This window comes from Rattus rattus, chromosome 9, assembly GCF_011064425.1.
Source record: "Rattus rattus isolate New Zealand chromosome 9, Rrattus_CSIRO_v1, whole genome shotgun sequence".
NCBI classification, from domain to species: domain Eukaryota; kingdom Metazoa; phylum Chordata; class Mammalia; order Rodentia; family Muridae; genus Rattus; species Rattus rattus.
The window spans coordinates 15,416,428-15,435,365 of NC_046162.1; the positions used below are offsets into that span (position 1 = coordinate 15,416,428).

At 44.5% G+C, this 18,938-nt stretch overlaps 1 protein-coding gene across 15 annotated transcripts in view; it reads right to left on the reverse strand.

Moving 5' to 3' along the window:
* Rbfox1 (RNA binding fox-1 homolog 1) overlaps positions 1 to 18,938 on the reverse strand; it is a 1,521,216-nt gene that overhangs the window by 901,295 nt on the left and 600,983 nt on the right. For all 15 annotated transcript variants that reach the window (XM_032912759.1, XM_032912751.1, XM_032912758.1 and 12 more), the window contains one exon: positions 7,261 to 7,308. In XM_032912759.1, coding sequence (XP_032768650.1) covers positions 7,261 to 7,308 — 48 coding nt within the window. The remainder of the gene's footprint in view (positions 1 to 7,260; positions 7,309 to 18,938) is intronic.

Genomic DNA, 18,938 nt, shown 5'->3' on the forward strand with positions numbered 1-18,938 from the left:
AAGACAAACCATGCTTTTAAAATTAAGGAATCAAAACATAGTCCTGTTCATCTGAGGCTGAAATCAAATTGCTCATCACCAGAGTGGAGTCAATAGAACAGGCTTCTCTGTAGTTCATGCAAGGATACCTGACAAAGGGCTTTTATTTGTGAGATCTTTAAGCCGTCCATTATCCATGAAAACCTCTGTGCTTTGATTGGGTATAAGTCTGTAGTATAATAAGAAACAGACATGCTTAAAAGATGGGATATATGAAGAAGAGTCTTCTACTCCACCTTGGGCTAAAAGTACAGGACCTTTGGATTTGTTTCAGTCACAGTTTGACATGTTTGGTGACAGGAAGTGTCTATATATAGCACATGTAGTGCTGCTGCCCTCCCTTTATTCTCCTCAAGCATCTCTAATCAAACACACACTCAATCTTGATAATAAGAGAAAAAAGCATGTACAGTACATATAGTGTTGCTCCAATTCCTTTACCCTCTGGAGATATCATTAATCAATTATACATCATTAGTTCCGGCAAAAAAAATTATCCATATGTAACACATAAACCACTGCTCCTACACCTTTACCCTCTGCAGGCATCCTTAATCGATCATCCGTTTGATCATACAGGAGCCCTATTCTCATGTTCCGTCTGCTGTTACCAGCAGGACCATTTTGGCAAGTCCATAACCAATCAGAATGGAAGCCACTGCAATCTGTGCCTAGCAACCCTCTCTGCACAGCCTTATCCAGACTGGAAAAATCTACAAGATGCCTGAATTCTCAGTAACTGGGAACTTGAGATACTGTGGAAGCTTTGTTATTTATTTTGCTGTTTACTGACAGGTCCCACATGTACCCTCTCTGGTCTTGCAAAAGGGTAACACACTGAGTCTATGTTAAAATACAGAAGGAAAGCAGGGCGGCAGTAAACTGGACAGTGGTACATACTTGCAATCCCAGGTAATCTGAATCCTGAAAGAAGAGGGTCTTGAATCTCAGGCAAGCCTGGGCTGCAATATTATTAATCAAAATTAACAAGTTTGAGACCAGATCCAGCTATTCAGAATCCCTGTCTCAAAATTTCAACAAAACATCATAAGCTAATAAGGTAACTCTGGGAACACAACCCTATGCCCAGCCAAAAAAGCAAGAGACTCAAGCATGTCACTCACCAAGCCTTTGGTGACCACAGAAAGTGTCCCATCTCTATTTCCATTTTCTTGTGGGCACTTGAAGAATGAAACAGCCAGAAAGCTGCCAGGTTTGGTGTTCAAACCTTGGCATTTGAGAACCTGAGCTAAGCTAATAGGCATTCTGCTAGACCACAGTTCTGTGGAGTGGCTCCTCACAACCAGCCTCAAGGACAAAGAGGTGCATGTATCTGACAGCCCACTCCACACTCCACCACTGCACACTGTGGGGAACATCTTGGTTAGCAGCTCTGCGAAGTGTGCCCAGTGTTCCTTATCAGCTGACACTTGGGTTTCTGGCCCATGAGGGATTATGGAACTTGACACCACAACCCATAAAATCTCCATCAGTTTCACAAAATTTCCTAAAATACATGAAAGAGAGATGCCCCCTAACATCTCATTCTCAAAGTTATGAAAACTCAGACGTAAAAGACGGGCACCCAAAGGCATCCAGTGCAGAGATTCTCTAATCTATAAAACTAACTCCTAGTCCGACTGGAAAGGCAAACACTGGCAGTGACCATCCACCCTGATGAGTCTGAAGTGCCTATGGATTTACGACTGGGACAATACCTTGGTGTGAGTGGATGAGAGGAAACAGCCCAGGAAGGTGTCATGGAGTATTGTTTTGTAATGGCCCCAGCTATTTCTGCTCTGTTGAGAATATCCATGAAGGTTTTTATGTATGAAAGCTACTCGTATGCTAGAAGGAGTGAATGCTGGAGTGCTGTGCACTGATTTTGTTTGACTTTCTTTCCCCACAGGATTGTATAATAGGAAGTGCGGCCTAGTGGTCGTCAGTCAATGGCACACTCCCTGTGCTGAAACCCACCTCTCCCTTCACTACCTGAGGGATCCAAGGAATGTTTACCAATTCCCCTTCCACCTCTTGGCACATTCGGGGACATAATTATCTGGCCCACAAGGCTCTTAGCAAATGTTGGATAAAAGATTAAATATGAAAGCACTAAAAACTGCCCATGGCATTCTGTAAGTGTCAACTAGATGCTGATGTTATTATCTGTTTTTTTTTCCTCTTAAGGGAAACCATTTACAGGGCTGGGGATGAGATCAGCAGGTAGATATGTATATTGATATGTCTAGCATACTTGGCGTCCTGGGTTAGATATCCACTACTACATAAAACAGAGATAGTGGCTGGCACTTACCTGTAATTCCAGCAGTGAAGGGATAGATACAGGCAGGTCAGGAGTTCAGGACTTGTCTTTGGCTCCACTGTGAGTTCAAAACTAGTCTGGGATCCATGAGATGCTATATCATTATTATTTCTAAATGGAGGCAAATATCAGGCTGTATGCATTTGGAATTAGCTATGTATGACAGCAATGGTGGCTGAGGACAAGTCACACCCTTGGAGAACCAGCTTGAGATACAAAATGTGAATGATCAGAAAATTCTGGGGACACAGAGAATACATAGATGGCAAGATCATGAAGGAGCTGACAAAATCCTGCACAAGCAGAAACAGCAAATGGATAGACATCATATGGTCACGAGAATGTGTTTAATCCTCTGATCTCCCTGCAAGATTTTACAAGAGTGCATGGATTTGTATTCTGTGCAAGGGATTGTGGTACTCTTGTACTTATTGGGTTTCCTTAGGCTGATCTGACCTACTTTCTTTCTCATCTTCACGCTCAAATTCTGTTTTCTATTGTATCCGGAGTCCCCGGTCTTAGGGCCACCTTTCATTTGTCATGATGCTTGCCACAGATATCTACCTTTGTACCCATTCTAGGATCCCACCTGTTGTGAGGCTTTTGTGGGAAAATATAGGTAAACTACTACTCAACCTAGATAGAATGCAATGACATACCAAATAAATGATTTGACTGAAATCCAACAAGTTAAAGTAAAGGGATTGTCAAGTTTATTCATAGAACATTAGTGAGATCGCTGCATCAACAAATAGACCACCCCAGCATGGGTTAAGACTCAAGACTTCTTCATCCTTAGAGTTCTGATCTATTTCCACTACAGGACAGGAATGGACCTTCTATACCTGCCAAGACAGCTGATCAAAACTAATTGTCTCTCTTGTACATCATGGGCTTGCAAAGATATATTCTGAGTGGGTAATGCTAAGCAGAATAGATCGATGTCTGTAACCATCACACATTCAAGCTCCCACAAAGGAAACTTGAGCTATAACTTTCAGAACCACCCAAATTCTTCCACACAATTGTCTGGCAGATCAAAAGCTGTTTAGCTGCTCCAGGCCAGGTACCAAGTGGGAAGTGAAACCCCTGCCTGTGTTTACATCCTTTGACAAATGGTCTCTTGTCTTCTCCTGACAGACTCTCCATGACTGATGCAGGAGCCTCTATGCTCATCACCAGAATCACTGTCCTCATCATGGTTTGAAATTCAGATGGATTTTACACCACAAATAAAAATGAATTCAAATGGCTCAGCTCCCCGAGAAGGAGCACAGGTGCTATGATGTAATGCTTGTGCATCTGTACACAGCCAAGGAGGGGTGAGGTGAGATGGGTCACCTTAGCTGAATCCACATTACTCCTTTGTCATTCCTCTGTGGGGAGGCATCATCCACAGTCCAGTATCAAGGAGTGGAGCGCCACACTCCTTATGCCTGCATAAGGTCCAGTGGCATCTTACAAGAGATCGAAGGAGATAGAAGGGCCCCTTCCTGACAGGGATACAGTCTCAGGAGCGCTGCTAATTCATATGATCATAGGTCACAGGAACAAAATGAGACTCTATCTCAGTATCTACCATGAAATTTCCCATAAAATTTCAAGGTGAGATTTCCCAAGTGACAGTGTTGTCCCAAAAGAAACCAGACAGCCAAGATACAGGAAAGCAGGAGAGAAAATGAATGCCTTCTTGCTCTGCTGAGTCTCCTTTCGGGGGCCACTAAGTTCCTCGTGTGGTCAAAGTAGAGAACCAGGTCCTGAAAGTTGTCCTCTGACCCTATATTTGTGCACACACACACATACACATACACACACACGCACACACACACACACACACACACGATGTACATATGATATACATGTGATATAACTATGGTATATATATAAAATAGATAAAATAAAAATGTAGAAATAAAAGCATCTCATAGGTTGGGGATTTAGTTCAGTGGTAGAGCGCTTGCCTAACAAGCAAAAGGCTCTGGGTTCGGTCCCCAGCTCCGTTAAAAAAAAAAAAAAAATCTCACAGGGAGTTTTGACTAAGTGGGGACTATCATGGTTCTTCCACTTATCCCATAATACTACAGAGCAAGGACTCATTTCTCAACAAGCATCACTGTCTAGCCAAAAGGAACAAAGGAAGGCTTCCTCTTGGAAGAGGAAGGGCTGGTGGCTCATTCGGTAGGGTGCTTGCCTGGCATGCACAAGCCCTGCGCTGGTTCTGTGGCACCACATTATTAGGCCATGGTGGCATAGTTAATATATCATTCCAGAACTCCAGAGATAGAGGCTAGAGAAAATGAAGTTCAAAGTCATCTCCAGATACACAGAGTATGAGACCAGTCTGGTCTACATAAGACAAAATCAAGAACAAGGTGCATGGAGAAGAGGGCAGCAGGAGAGGAACCATACTGAAGTGTTGATATTTCAAAAAAATAAAAAAATAAAAAACTCTACCAGTGAGAAATGCAGTGAAGCACACAGGCCAAGGTGGAGACAAAGGGGCAAAGCCTGTGGGAAGAGAGAAAGCAAAGGAAGATTTAAAAGCAAAGATGGCGAAGATGAAAAGAAAGGTTATTTTTGGATGCTACAAGCTCCTGCAAAGGCTTTGGGGTGGGGGGCGAGCACTGTCCAGTTTTCTCCACTTACAGGAGCTTAGCTTTAGAGAAATGCTTGACAAGCCTCCACCCAAGGCCCTCAGCAGTTGTGAAAATCCACATGGGGCCAAGGGACCATTGCTTGTGAGGCAGGTTTACTTATTATTGTGGCACCTCTGTCATCCCTTGTCACTTAGTTCCACTTTATTAAATTACTGATCTTTCCTGAAGCATTTAGGTTGCACAGAAGGGGACATCGGGGCACTTGCACATACCAGAAGAAAGTCCATCTCTTCAAATTTATAAATCACGGTAACAAATTGTACTTCATCGTAGCAGAAGGGCCGTGGTTCACTCTTAGATACAAATGATAGCCACTCCAGCGGCTACAGCAGTCACCTCCCTCTGTGGATGCAGGCTGTGTCTCCAGCAGAGTATCTATAGGACGTGTGCTTTTCTGGTGAGGCTGACGCTTGGACTTTGATTAAGACTTTTGCATGAAGGGTAAGAACTCCAGGAGATACAACATCCTTAGCCAAGGAAGTGTAGACCTACCAGGCTTCTCTTTGTGCACATCAGGAAGACCCATCACTAGCTGCTGCAACGGTTGGGTTCGTTTGCAAATCAGTCATGGCAGCTCAGTCTTGGGGAACAAGTGAAAAACCTTTCAGAAATGCTTCCCCTAACATTCCCAACATAAGCCAAGTATATGTGGAAAGAAAAGACTGTGTGTGGGAATGTATGATTGTGTGTGGGAGTGTATGCTTGTGTGTGTGTATACATGTGTATGTGTATGTCTGTATGTGTGCATGTGTATGTGTTTTTCTTTCTCCAGAAGAATTGAAACTATGTAGAGAATGACCCTGCACAACTTTCTCCCCCAATAAGCATCACAGATAAGCCATAGAGCCAGGTATTGGTGATGATTAGATAGACTACAGACAGTGAGGGCAGGCAGAACAGAACCAGAGTGGCTTGGAAATCCCAGAACATATTCCAGCCCAATTATCCTATTAACGATAGAGCTGAAGTTACTCCTTCAGTGCCTACTACCCTGGTAGCTTTCAAACTTTATCAGAAACTTATTTCTTAAACATTACACTGGACAACAATATTCTTGTGGACATCATAAGCTCTTCCAGGAAAGGCTGAGCACCTGAAATTGGTAGCCAGCTTGCTGAGCACAGTGATATGCTCAATGGTTGGAACAGGACAAGCCGGTAAGGAATGTCTATGAGTGTATATGTCAAGTAAGTGGCAAGTACTTGTGTCCCAGCCAGAGACATGTGTGCTCACCTGAATGCTCTCTTCCAGCACATGTGACACTTCAACATACACATGGGAGCAGAACTCTGCTTAAACAAAACTGTAGTATAAGCACAAACTGCTGTCGTAAACACTCCATAAATCCGTGAAGGCAATTGCTTCATATTGACAAGCAAGTTCTTTTCTGTGGAGTCATCTGATACATTCATCTGAAGATGTCCTAGCCATCATGAAATCACTGCTCAAAACCTTGTGTTGAGATAATGACCACACGGGGCCACATAGTACCATTGCAAAGAGACACCATTGCCCTAAGCCCACAGATTGTGTCAGGAGTAACCAGGAGCTCCATGTCCAATGTTCTTGCAGCTGCACCTCCTCAGGAACTCCTGTGAAATTTGCTAATAAAGAGAGACTGAGAAAAATGATCTGACAATTGCTTCTCCTGAGGATACCAAAGCTAATAGACAAAATAAATGGGTGGGAAACGCATATATGTGCTAAGTAACCCTCCACTGGTCTCCCATCTCAAATAGGAAGTCACTGCTTATGAGGATAGGTCCTGGAGGAAATTAAGGTAAGCTCACTTTCAAGTGAATGCACATGGATCAGATACACATAGCTCTGCCTTCAGATTCCAGTCACCATCTATTCTATAGTACTTGTAGTGTTATACAATGGTATATATCATACGTAACATACGGTACACGCATCAAACATCAACCACATTGATTTAAATTTTGCTATGACGCATAAATAAGTTATTTCCTTCTGAGAAGAACAATAAAATAAAAACCACAGGCGCGCACTCATAAAATCTAAGCATATTGCACACACACTCCTCTCCACAGCCATTAGAAACAACACAGGCTGTGGGGGAATAAAATGACAGAGAGTTCGAGCTGTATCTGTCTGCAAGTGTTAATGCACAAGTCACCTCCATATCAGGGTCTGGCAAGGTGCACCTGGAACTCTCTGGCTGCCATTACAACATTGTTACTGTGTTTGAAACCAGACAGACAAAATGTATCGACTTACCTTTCTGTCCTCTGTCTCCACGCAGTTACTGCAGTCGGCTTTGATATCCTGGAGGAGGAGAAAGAGCAGGAGTCAGATTTGTACTTGGAGGACCTTCTGTGGTGCTGCTGAGGTGCCCTTTATATTAATAAAAGATCACACTCCCAGCAGCTCTTTCTCGAGTCATTGCCCTTTATGGTAGTTTTTGGAAGTGTACATGGTGGTGTTTGCATTAGAGGCATATGAGTGTTGTAAGGAAGCTTTATTACAAGCAGATGAGGGGCGAACCTGAATGCTATGGGTCAGAGATCAGTAAAGAGAAACTGAGGGCCATTAAAATTATCTCTCCGTTCCCCTAGTGCCTCTATTTGTATGGAAAGGGACTTTTAAAGGAGATGTAATGTACTCTCCTAGACTGTCATATGCAAATATATCCGGCTTCAACACAAGCCATCACTATGTAGTTATTGGTTTTGCTCATTCAATCACCTTCCTAAATCATCTCTGTCCAACCATCTACATGCTCATCCTCCCAACCATCAATGCATCCATCCACCTACCCACCTGTCCGTGAGTCCATCAGTCTACCTGTATCCATCTATCCCTTGATCCATCTGCCCACTCATCCATCTCTCCATTTATCCATCCATCTAGCTATCATTCGATCTCTCTTCCCAACTATACTTTTATCCATTTACTCATCTACCCATCTGTCAGTCTGCCTGCTTGGCCATCTACTCATCCATGTACCTATCTATCTATCCATCCACCTATCCATCATCCATCTTTCCATCCATTTGTCTGTCCATCTGTCCATCAATCCATCCATTCATCCACCCATTCATCCATCCATCCATCCATCCATCCATCCATCCATCCATATACACAGTCACATACATATACATGCATACATACATATGTTCATCTATCTGTCTATTCATCTGTCAGTTCACCCACTTGTCCATCTATCCATCTACCCTTTGACCTGTTCATCTACCTGCATGGCTGCCTGCCCACCCACCGATCCATCTATGCACTCACCCATTCATTCATTTATCTATCCATTCTTCACTCAGCTGTCACATAGTCAACTATATTTGTTGCCTTCCTGCATCCAATCATTTTTGTTGTTTTTTTCACATACAAAGGTGAAAACTATGGTTCCTAACATTAAGAAACTTGCTAGAGAGAAAGACATGATCACACAAGAAATTATGGAATTGATTTATTTATGCGAAAGATTCAGCATTCAAGTGATGGTTCATTAAGTAAAGACATCTGTGCCCAAGTCTAATGAATTCAGTCAACCACTGGGACACATCTAGTAGAAGGAAAAGTCCAGCTCCAATAAGCTGTCCTCTGAAATGTACAGATATTCAGTAGCATGTATTTGTCCCCTATACACACATAAAATAATCAAATAAATGTAAAAAAAAAAGAGGCATCAGGCCAGGTTCTAGGTACAAAGGACCCAATGGAGTATAAAACACAGGGAAGACACTGCCTTGGCAATGCCCATATTCTGGGGACAAAGGAAGGAATACAAAAGAAGATGGGTAAATGTATCTGGAAGAAGCTATGCCCTGCTGTGAAAAACAAAACCAAAAACAATTTGGGGACAGGATGTGAAAAGCTGAGTGCAAGAGCCTCAGGTTTCAGTCAAAGGAAGTGACCCTAACCTGAGTCCTACAGGATGGTCCAGGGGCTCCTGCAGTGAAGCTCAACCAATGGGGAGCCCCTGCAAAGACCACAGATGGTGCTTTATGTGCACTCTAGCAAGGACGGTGAGCCTTCAGCAAGAGGGAAACAGGAGAAGCAAGGGTAGGGGGAAAGAGCAGAGTCAGTGCAGCCCACACAGAATCACAGCGAACCACAGCTAAATGCCTGCCATAGTTCTCAGCTAAATGCATGGCATAGTTTTCAGTGAGCTCCCTGGAACCCCAGCAGCAATAGCATAGCTGCTCTGGTCGATATCTCTGGAAGATCTGCTCTTTTCTGAAAGAAAATGGAGGGGTAGGTCTAGGAATCTAGGGAAGAGGGGTTGGGGAGACTAGGAGAGATGGGAGGGGAAACTTTAAAACTTTGGTTGGGATGTAACACAGGAGAGAAGAATATATAAATAAATATTTTAAAATACATTTTATGGCCATCTTAGGTATCAGGAAGTTTACTGAGGTTTGTAAAAGAAGAAAAGAAAGAAGGAGTGAAAGAAAAAAGGAAGGGAGGAAGGAAGGAAAAAGAGGAAAAGAAAGGAAGAAAAAAGGAAGGACAGAAGGAAGGAAGGTAGAAGAGAGAGGGAAAGATGAAGAGAGAGGGAGAGAGAAGGAGAAAGGGAGGGATGTTCTTTGTGGGGCACATAGGTGTGAATTACATTTACTGAGTTTATACTCTTTCAAACATCCATGCTATACCTGATAAAATATATATGTATAGGGTTTCTTTCAAATAAGCAAGCAAGTAAGAGGACATGCACATTTGAGTACAAAACTCTGTGCTGGGAGTTCATGGCTGTTTTAGAAGCTGCCCTGGGCATCTTGCTGCTGGGGGACTTGGGGTCCTTTTTGGCCTCCTCCATCCTCACTATCAGTCACTCCTTCCACCCTGAAGCATCTGTGTGGACTTTGGTACCTGACTTTCTGTGCAGAACCCCAGGCATGTTCTCTGTAGTATGGTGCTAACTCATGCAGGAGCTGGGTTTTGAAATGTTCCTGCCTCACCCCAGAGCCACGTAGCATCATGAAAAGAAAAATAAAACCAAAACAGAAAACAAGAACACACTCTTCCTTAGGTCTCATCCTGGTGTCCTGAGGCAGAATCCACAAAATAACCATTAGTGGTCAGAACAGATGCTCCTCCCCTGCCGGGTCCCCATGCTGCCTAAATCTTGGTGTGGTTTTATACAGAAAAGGGATTCTTGAGGGAAGAATTCAAGGTAGATCAAGTCCCTGATAGTGAGGTCTGATTCAGTAAGATCGGTGGCATTGCAAACAGAGCCCCCATGCTTGGGGATGGAGGTCGATTGGGAGAGTGCTTTCTCAGCATGGAGGAAGCCGTGGCTTTGATCCCCAGCACCATGTAAACTGTGCCCAGTGATGAATGTCTGTGATCCAGAGTTCTAGAACATCCTCCACTCAACAGATAGCTTGAGGTTAGCCTGAGCAAGTAAGAACCTGTTTCCAAAAGATAAGTCCCAAACAGAAACAGCTGTTGCTGTGCTTTCTGGAGGCACAAACCAGAAAGGGCCAATATGCAGAACAGTCCCAGGGAAGCATGCATTGACACTGGGCCCCCTTCCCGCTCTCATACACACTCCTTACTTAATAGCTGCAGGCTCTGATGCTGGACTAGCAAATGTAGCAGGCGACAAGGGTCAGTTCGGTGTATGGATAATCTCGTGGGGATTGTGAGGAAGCACCACCTGTTAATAAAAACTTAATGGCCAATAAGCTGAGGTAGAATCCAAGGGGGAGCTTCCAGCAGGGAGTGAGGACTTCTGGAATTGCCAGGTAGAAGATTCTCAGTGCTCAGACTCAGAAGTCAGCCAAATGAAACTAAGGGGAGGTATGGGCAGCTTGGTAGACAGAATAGCATAAACGAGTTAATTGAATTACAGGCTAATTGGGGAACAAGCCTAGCTTAAGGCCTAGGCATCTATTAACAAACAATATGCCCTGCGTCCTTACTGAGGGACTGGGGGTGAGAGGGCATGTAGAAAGGCCCGTGGTTACAGTTCAAGCTCAGCTGGGGCAACTTTTTAAAAGTAAGACACTTTCAAAAGTTAAAACAAATCTAAGAGAAGTAAAGGCATATCTGTGGATTTGTGTCCACTGGGGAAGTCTGAGACCGAGGCAGCCTGTTGCTATTGTTGCTTTAACCACTGGTACCATAAATTAGTTTGAAAGCCACCTAGTGACCCAGCGGGCAGCCCTGAGGCCCTGTCTGCTTTGCCTCACTCTGACCAGGTGGAGCAGGGACTTTGTCCCTCCTCCATAGTGGAGGGATGTCAGGTTAGAAATGAGGGGTCAGATTCTGCTGACCCTGAAGAAGTGGCAAGGTGTTAATCAATAACCGACAGAAATCCATGAACCCAAGGCAGGTCTTTGTTTTGAATATGCTACGGAGTGCGAGCCCACCTGAACGGTGAGGGGGGGTGTGGAGAGGGAAACGCCACCTGGCAAGATGGGAGTCCTGCCGTTTCTCTTAGATTCTCCAATTTATTCTTGTCAGGATTAATTTACTAAACCTAGGGTGGATTTTTTATTTAGATGATTTTGTTGGTTTGTCATGCGCCTCAGATCCACACCGAAGGCGCCCCAGGGGACGGCGCTCGCTTCTGAACAATGTTGGGCTCAAATTGGAAAAATGTCACTTTGGGCGCGAACAAATTATTGTTCAGATCGCTCTGCACAGAGCAGGCGTCTCCGGATGGGTTCCGAGGTGACCTTTTCTGAACCCAAGCCGTCGCATAAGTACTTCAGCCCCACTTGATAACTTCGCTTGGAAAATAACTCGATGACTTAAGTATTAAGTATGAATCTAAACGCTTGTACTCATTGCCAAGCAATCAATTTTCCTGCAGAAGCAGCTCATTGGCTTCCCGGAGCAGACAGTTGGACCGCCTCCAGCAAGGACTCAAGTTGCTGGCCACAGATGAGACTCAGCAGAGCATGCGGGGCCACTGTGTTTAGAGTTAGTTATGCCATAGTGGGGCCTCCACAAAAGCAGACTGACTGAAGGCTGGGGGTTTGCTCAGTCAGGGCTTACCATGCTGGCTGAAGATCTGAAGTTGATCCCCAGAACTGTTTTTAAAAAAGCCAGGTGCAGACTTGTGTGTTTGTAATCTCCACATCAGGGAGGAGGAGAAGGGAGATGCCCTGGAGTGCATAGGTCAGCACACCTACATGAACTAAGTGAGAGTCCCCATCCCCAAAACAAAATGGTTAGCAACTAAGGCAGCCAGCTGATGGTGACCTCTGTGCATACGGATGAATGTGCATAGGAAAACACGAACACATCCACACACGTTTGAAAGAGAAGAACTGAGGCTGACATCTTTCAGGTGATAGTGTCAGTAGCCACCTCCTCGGTTGGAGGGCATGGCTGCTTGCCTTTCTGTAAGAAAGTCTTGGTGTACATGAGTCCATCAATGGCTTCTTTCCATAATCTTGGGGAACCCCAGTTCTCTATGGAGAGCGGGGACCCAGCATTATAGCATTCTTTAAAGTGTTCTTCTGAGGCCTCTGTGTTCTTCCCGCTCTCAGACACGACAGCCCTCAGGGATTGGTTGTCCAGAGGGGTCTGATTCTTCTTCCTGCTTCCCAAGACAGATTTCTTTACTTCTGTGCTTTACATGTTGGTTGTTTCTGAAGAGTTTCTGGTCACAAGATGGAGACAGCCTGATCCTGGGTTACCCATGAGCCTAATGCCTGACTCTGAAGGGCGGGGACCTTCATCACCTAAGAATAAGATCACCGGATGGTGCTACTGAAACCCCAGATACCTCACAGTGTGCAGAAGAAAGGGCCTGTACATGGTTGAATTATAACTCACCATATATCCAGACCACTAAATTCCAAAATACTTGATGATGGGGCATGTGCAAGTGTGGCAGAGCTCATGAGACAGACAGATTCTGCAATATCCAGAGAGCCTTAACTCCCACCCATGGTGACTTTTTGATGAGAGAAGTGGCAGGCCACTCAAAGACAGGCAGACACTGGAGCAGTGTTGAGATCAGCCGAAAGACTCCTGCCTCCAGTGGGAGCACAGCCCTCTTCCTACCTCAGTCTCAGACTTGGAGCCTTCGGAAGAGAGACAGAATGCATTTCTGTTGATTAAAGATACCTGTGGCCATTTGTCACAGTAACTGTGGAGAATCAAAACACAAATTCAAGCTGCTGACCACTAGAGACATGAGGGTTGAAAGATCACAGTCAAGGAGAAGAAACACTTTCTGAGCAGGAGTCCCAGGGCTAGGGCAGATGTGATGTCCTGTGTGCTTGCCTAACACATAGTTGAGCTGCCGAACTGAAGATATCAGTCATCAATTCTGGAAGTGTAGCAGGAAGACAAGAGAGGACTGCTCACCCTTGACATGACAGCTAAGTTTGAGTCATGAACACCAGGTACAGTGTCTTCCTGCACCAGGAGTGCAGAGTCCATGAAACCTTGAGTCAGTACTGAAGCTGGTTTTGTCGACATATGCAGGTCTTTCTGATGGCCCACATGCTGGTCTTTCCTACTGTCCTGAAAACAATAATTGCTCATTTAAAAACCACTTCATGAAGGGCTTCAGATATGTTCCTATTTAAAAAAAAACACCTAGAGTTGCCATCAGTAAGACTTTCTCTATCTCTACATATATGTATATATACACAATTATATATGCATTGACTGATATGTGTGCATAGACATACACATATAGAACACATGTAGACATTTGTGTGTCTGCATGTATATATAATGGGCCTGTGGCAGTGATAAGACTCATGTATCATTCTTGTAAGGTGGAGACAGGAGGGTCACATGTTAAAGGCCAGCCTAGGCTACATGCTAATACCCTTCCTCAATAGACAGACAAGCAAACTTAGCAGACATCAACGCATGGCCACCTCTTACTGTGTCTCATTTGTAGGGTAAGGAGACACAGTTACCTTGAGGTGGTTTAGAATGTGCCCTGTATGTCTGAGAAGCTTAGAAGCCAAGACTGAAGACACCTTGTCGATTGCGTGCAACTCCAATTTTGGTTTGTATCCGGTGCCGTTGTTTTGCTATTTGCTTTCATTTCCAAAGCAGATTATAGAAAGAAACCTCATCGACAGTGGCCATACAGCCCAGTTCTCCCCTTTTTGCAGAGGTCAAAACTTAGTTTCAAGGAGAAGGAAGAGGTGATCTCATCCATGCAGACAGTTGGTGTAAGACACTCAAATCCATCTGGTGTTCCTGGGTTGTGTCTTAGAGCTCATAGCAGAGAATGCCACTGAGTTGCAGTATTTCATTCAGGGACCTAAAGTCAGTCACCATGTGGAAAACAGCTCTTTAATTCTCACCAAGTGTGGGGCTGTAGGTACGGCTCAGGCATAGAGGAACCCTGAGGCCAGCACCTAATTTGCAATCTGGGAGAGGGAAGCAGGAGGACTGGAAGTTCAAGGTCACCCTTGGTTACTCAGTGACTTCAAAGCCAGCCTCACTCTGGTACCAGAGACTCCATCTCAAAACCAAACAAATGGAATGAAGAATGTGGGCTCTGATGTCCCCCTCCCGTGTACACTAATGCTGTCATTTCAGCTCCCCAGGCTCAACGGAGGTGTGAAATAACTACAGACAGGAGGTGCCTTGAAGGGACAACAGTCAGTCCCCTCTTGTCACCTCCTCACCTTGTCACTGTGGTGCCTCAGTTAACTCCAAACAGGGGAAAATACAGATTGGTAGAAAAAAAATGAAAGTTATAATTCTCCTATTACTACTAGCCACCTCTTACTGTGTCTCATTTGTAGGGTAAGGGAACACAGTTACTTGAGGCTTGATATTCCTGGTGGTTCGGAGCATGCCCTGTATCCTGTATGTCTTGGAAGGAGATGTCACCATGTAGACGAGGGGTATTGACAAACTGCATGTTCAAGGAGGAAAGTTGGCACAACTCTGAAATTGCGTCTTTCATCTGGATGCTTCAGACTCTGAGTCCACTTGTCTGAAATGTCAGGATTCAAATCGGGTCATTTATTTGTAATCATGAAAAAGATAAAATGTATTCTATCTACCTCCTAACAAAGCTTCCATTCACAAATTTGCTTAGCACATACAATATTACATCTGGCCAGCAGATGGCAGCAGGGAACTTTGTAAAAACTATCAAAACCACCAAGCAACAAAAAGGACCTGATCCCTCCCTGTACTCTATCCATAACTTCCTGAAATAAAAATCTTTCTGTATCCTCAAAACTGTAGTCTCTGATAACTCCATGTTTTAATTGTTAAACACGATGTACTTTCCAAAAAATGAGATGGTTTGAAGACACGTTCTATTAATATGTACTTACCAACGTTTAGCTTATTAAGGGTGCCCCTTCATGGAATAGGTATTGTGAAAAGGGAAACGCTAGGACTTTGGTCTAAAAGTGAAGATCACTGAGAGTCTACAACTCATGTCACCTGGTATCATGTGGCTGGGGAGTTAGGATATCGACTTTGTAAAATTCATCAGAAATGAATTTAACTGCCCACACACTGGCCTTTTAAGTAGGCATAGGAATGTTAGAAGGATTTAACGGACATTTCTTTGTGAAAGTGTACTTCCTTTGGGAGAAAGAGAAAAGCTGAGAAAGCCTAGGGCCACAAAGGCTTCCCACAAACAAAGCTTTTCTGAAGACAAAGCAAGCAAGATGCTGCCTCTGCCTTCTCTCCACCAGTACTGCAGGCTGATCTCACAGGATCTCACAGGAATCGTTTGGCTGGCTTTATCCCAAGGTTTTGGTCGCAGAGTTTCAGTCCTGTCAATTCCAGCTGTGTACACAAGCGCGTTGGGGTGGGGTGAGGACAGGGAGAGGACCTCAGCTAGGGTGGTGCCTGATGGCTTGGCCCCACAGATCTGAATCCTGGGAACCAGCTGTTCCTGGGCAGGAGCTCTGTGGTAAAGGTGAGCTCAAACCCAGGGTCCTTTAGCTATGCATTGGTGCCACAGCAGGGGCTTAATGAGAGTGCTTTTAATTAACTGTAAAAGTAATTACCCATATTAGATGTAAATCACACTTGTTTCTACAGGAGGTGAGTGATTTCAGCACAGCTTTTAAGAATACTTCTGGAAGGGTTGTTAGTTGCCAACTCGCTCCAGGAGTCCATGTGCTGAACGGCAACAACAACAGAACAGGACCTAGGAAAGCCAGCTCTGGGCCACCTCCTCTCTTCTGTACTGGGCACCAGAATTTAGCCACACCCTCCCAAGGCTGCAGGCTCCAAAGGGCACTCCAGGCACCCAGCACTCTTGATGTGGAAGCTAAGGCATTCTGTTTTTCATTTTAGATTTTAGCCACTGGAATGATCTCCAGTCCTTTCCCACAAATGGAGATAATTCATGACTCAGCCCAAACAATAGGGAGGAGGTATCTGGACGGCAGCCCACTGGATAGAGGGTTCGCCTTGCCAGCACAGGAACTTGAATTCAATCCCTCAGGTCCTACTTAAAATGCTGGACAGAGTGGCTCCTGTCCACTTGTAACCACAAGGCTGAGGAAGCAGAGCAGAGACAGTTGGTCAGGGGAACACACTGACTAGTCCTTCTATCATTGTTGGTGAGACCAAATAAAGACATTGTTAAAATAACAAGGCACACAAAATATCTGTCGGACAATTAGTCAACAGGGAAAGACTCTTGCTGCCAAGCCTCATGACTTGATCTAGGGCCTACATTGTGAATAGAGAGAAATGACTCTAACAAGTTATATGTCCATATTTACAAAGTCACACATTTCCCCATATACATGCACACAGGCACTCACACACACACACACACACACACACACACATGAATGCACAGACATGAACACATGCCATGCATCACACATATACATACACATATTATACATATGTATGTGTACATGTACACATACACATGTACATGTAAACAGGCATATTATACACATACTCGCAAATGCACACACAAACATGCATGTGTGTACATGCACAGAATCATATATACACCAAAGCATAAGATACAGAAAAGAATCCTTGGTGGTATGTGCGTGTGGTGAGCATGTTCAAGATGATATTAGCCAGAGGAGGAAATGAATCAGTGAGAGGGTGGCTTCACCCTGTGTTCCCTGAAGGTCCCGCCCACACGTTCTCCTGTAGGACTGTACTTATCACTGGTGCAGAATCAAAACAATGAGTTAGAACAGCTGGAGAAACCCCGGGGTAAAGGAGGCAGGGTACAGAGGGGATCCAGGAGAACTGGAGTTGGCGGACTGCTCTGAGCTGCTGCCCTTGACATTCCAGACGTCTAAAGTATGTGTGGGGTGCCCCTACCTTTCCAGCAGGATGCAATCGGCAAATACAAAATTACCCAGCAATTATTTATATGTTGATAAACACCTTCATTAAAGAATCTGAAGAAGCAATTACCAAATTGAAGTTTAGTGCATTTGACTCAGACACAGACAGATGATGGAGAAGGGGGAGGGGGAGCTTTCTAGTCAGCCAGACAGGCACTCATTAGGAAAACAGATCCCCTCTGAAAAGAGGTCCACCTCTCCTCATGTGAAGACGCTTGCCATACCCATGTGTGGATGCCCACCTTTCCAGGTGAAGATGCCCACCTCTCCCCATATTAAATGCCTTCCTCTCCCTGAGTGAGGATGCCTAACCCTCCCTATGTGAGAGTATGGGGAAGTATTGTACGTTTCCTGTCTGAGCCACCATTGTGTGTTCATCACAATGGATGAAGAGGAACGGAGATACAGGTAAACTAATCGGGAGGGAAAGGGGCCCCTGCCTCTGAAATCTGGTCGAAGTCTTTCGCAGGCTGGGTGTTTGAGACACAAACAGCTAACAAAGATCTACTGTGAAAGCTGCGCACGGTGACGCGTGCCTTCAATCCCAGCTTTCAAGAGTCAGAGGAGGCTGGGTTTCTATGGATTCGAGGCCAGGCTTGTCTACAAAGCAAGTTCCAGGCCACCTAGAGATGCACAGTGAGACTGTCTTAAAATAATCACTATGAAGATTGCTACATAGAGATATTAGAGAGAAATTCTAATGACTGAGGTCTGAGTCTGTGTGATTTTGTCTCCGATGTAAACTTGTAACTTTTTGGGAATCTCACAAACACTGATAACATGACTTTTAGTCAAAACGTGCCTTGAATTTCCAAATATATGTTTGACTTATTCTTCACGTACATTGCACATGTGTACAATATGTTTGGATCATACCCAACCCCCAACTTTCCTCAAACCACCCGCTCCTCATCACCCTCCCAACTTCCTGTCTTGCTGCCCACTGAGTCCACTTCGCAAGTGCATAGGCATAGAGCCACCTAGTGCAGCATGGGCAGCAGAAAGAAACCTGGCTCACCCACTGCCAGCAGCTGTCCTGCCAGCCAGTCCTAGCTATGAGTGAGGGCTTCGTGAGCCTCTCTTCCACCCATGCTGTCAGGTTGACTGGCTTGATCTTGTGTAACGAAACCACTATGTGTCCATGTGTGCAAGAATTCCGTCATGCCCAAAAGTACTACATTCACAGTTGTCCTTCATTGTCTCTGACCCTCACAGTAGTCCCACCTCCTCTTCTAAGCTAATGATTCTAAGCCTTACATGGGGTTTGGCCTTGGATTCATTCTCAGTTATAAGTGCACAGCATTCCTTCGACTACTACTGACATGCCCTCATTTCTGCAGTTTGCAATCCTGTTTGGTAATCCTTAAAGAGCAGCCTATGATCTCATAGTTAAAAGGGAAAAAGGCATTTCTTTGAAAGCCTGAGAGCAATATTACCTGGAAAGTCACATGAACTTTATATGTAGCTATCAAGAGAATGCTTGACGCTGTGACTCTAAGTTTATACACATACCCTAGTCTGCCTGCTGCCATTCTCCTGTGTCTACCTATTACACCCACACATAAATCTATGTTAATGTTTTTCTTTAATAAACCCCAGACCTTCCACACCAACTCATACTGAAATTCTTTCCTGTGGTCAAGTTAAGACTCT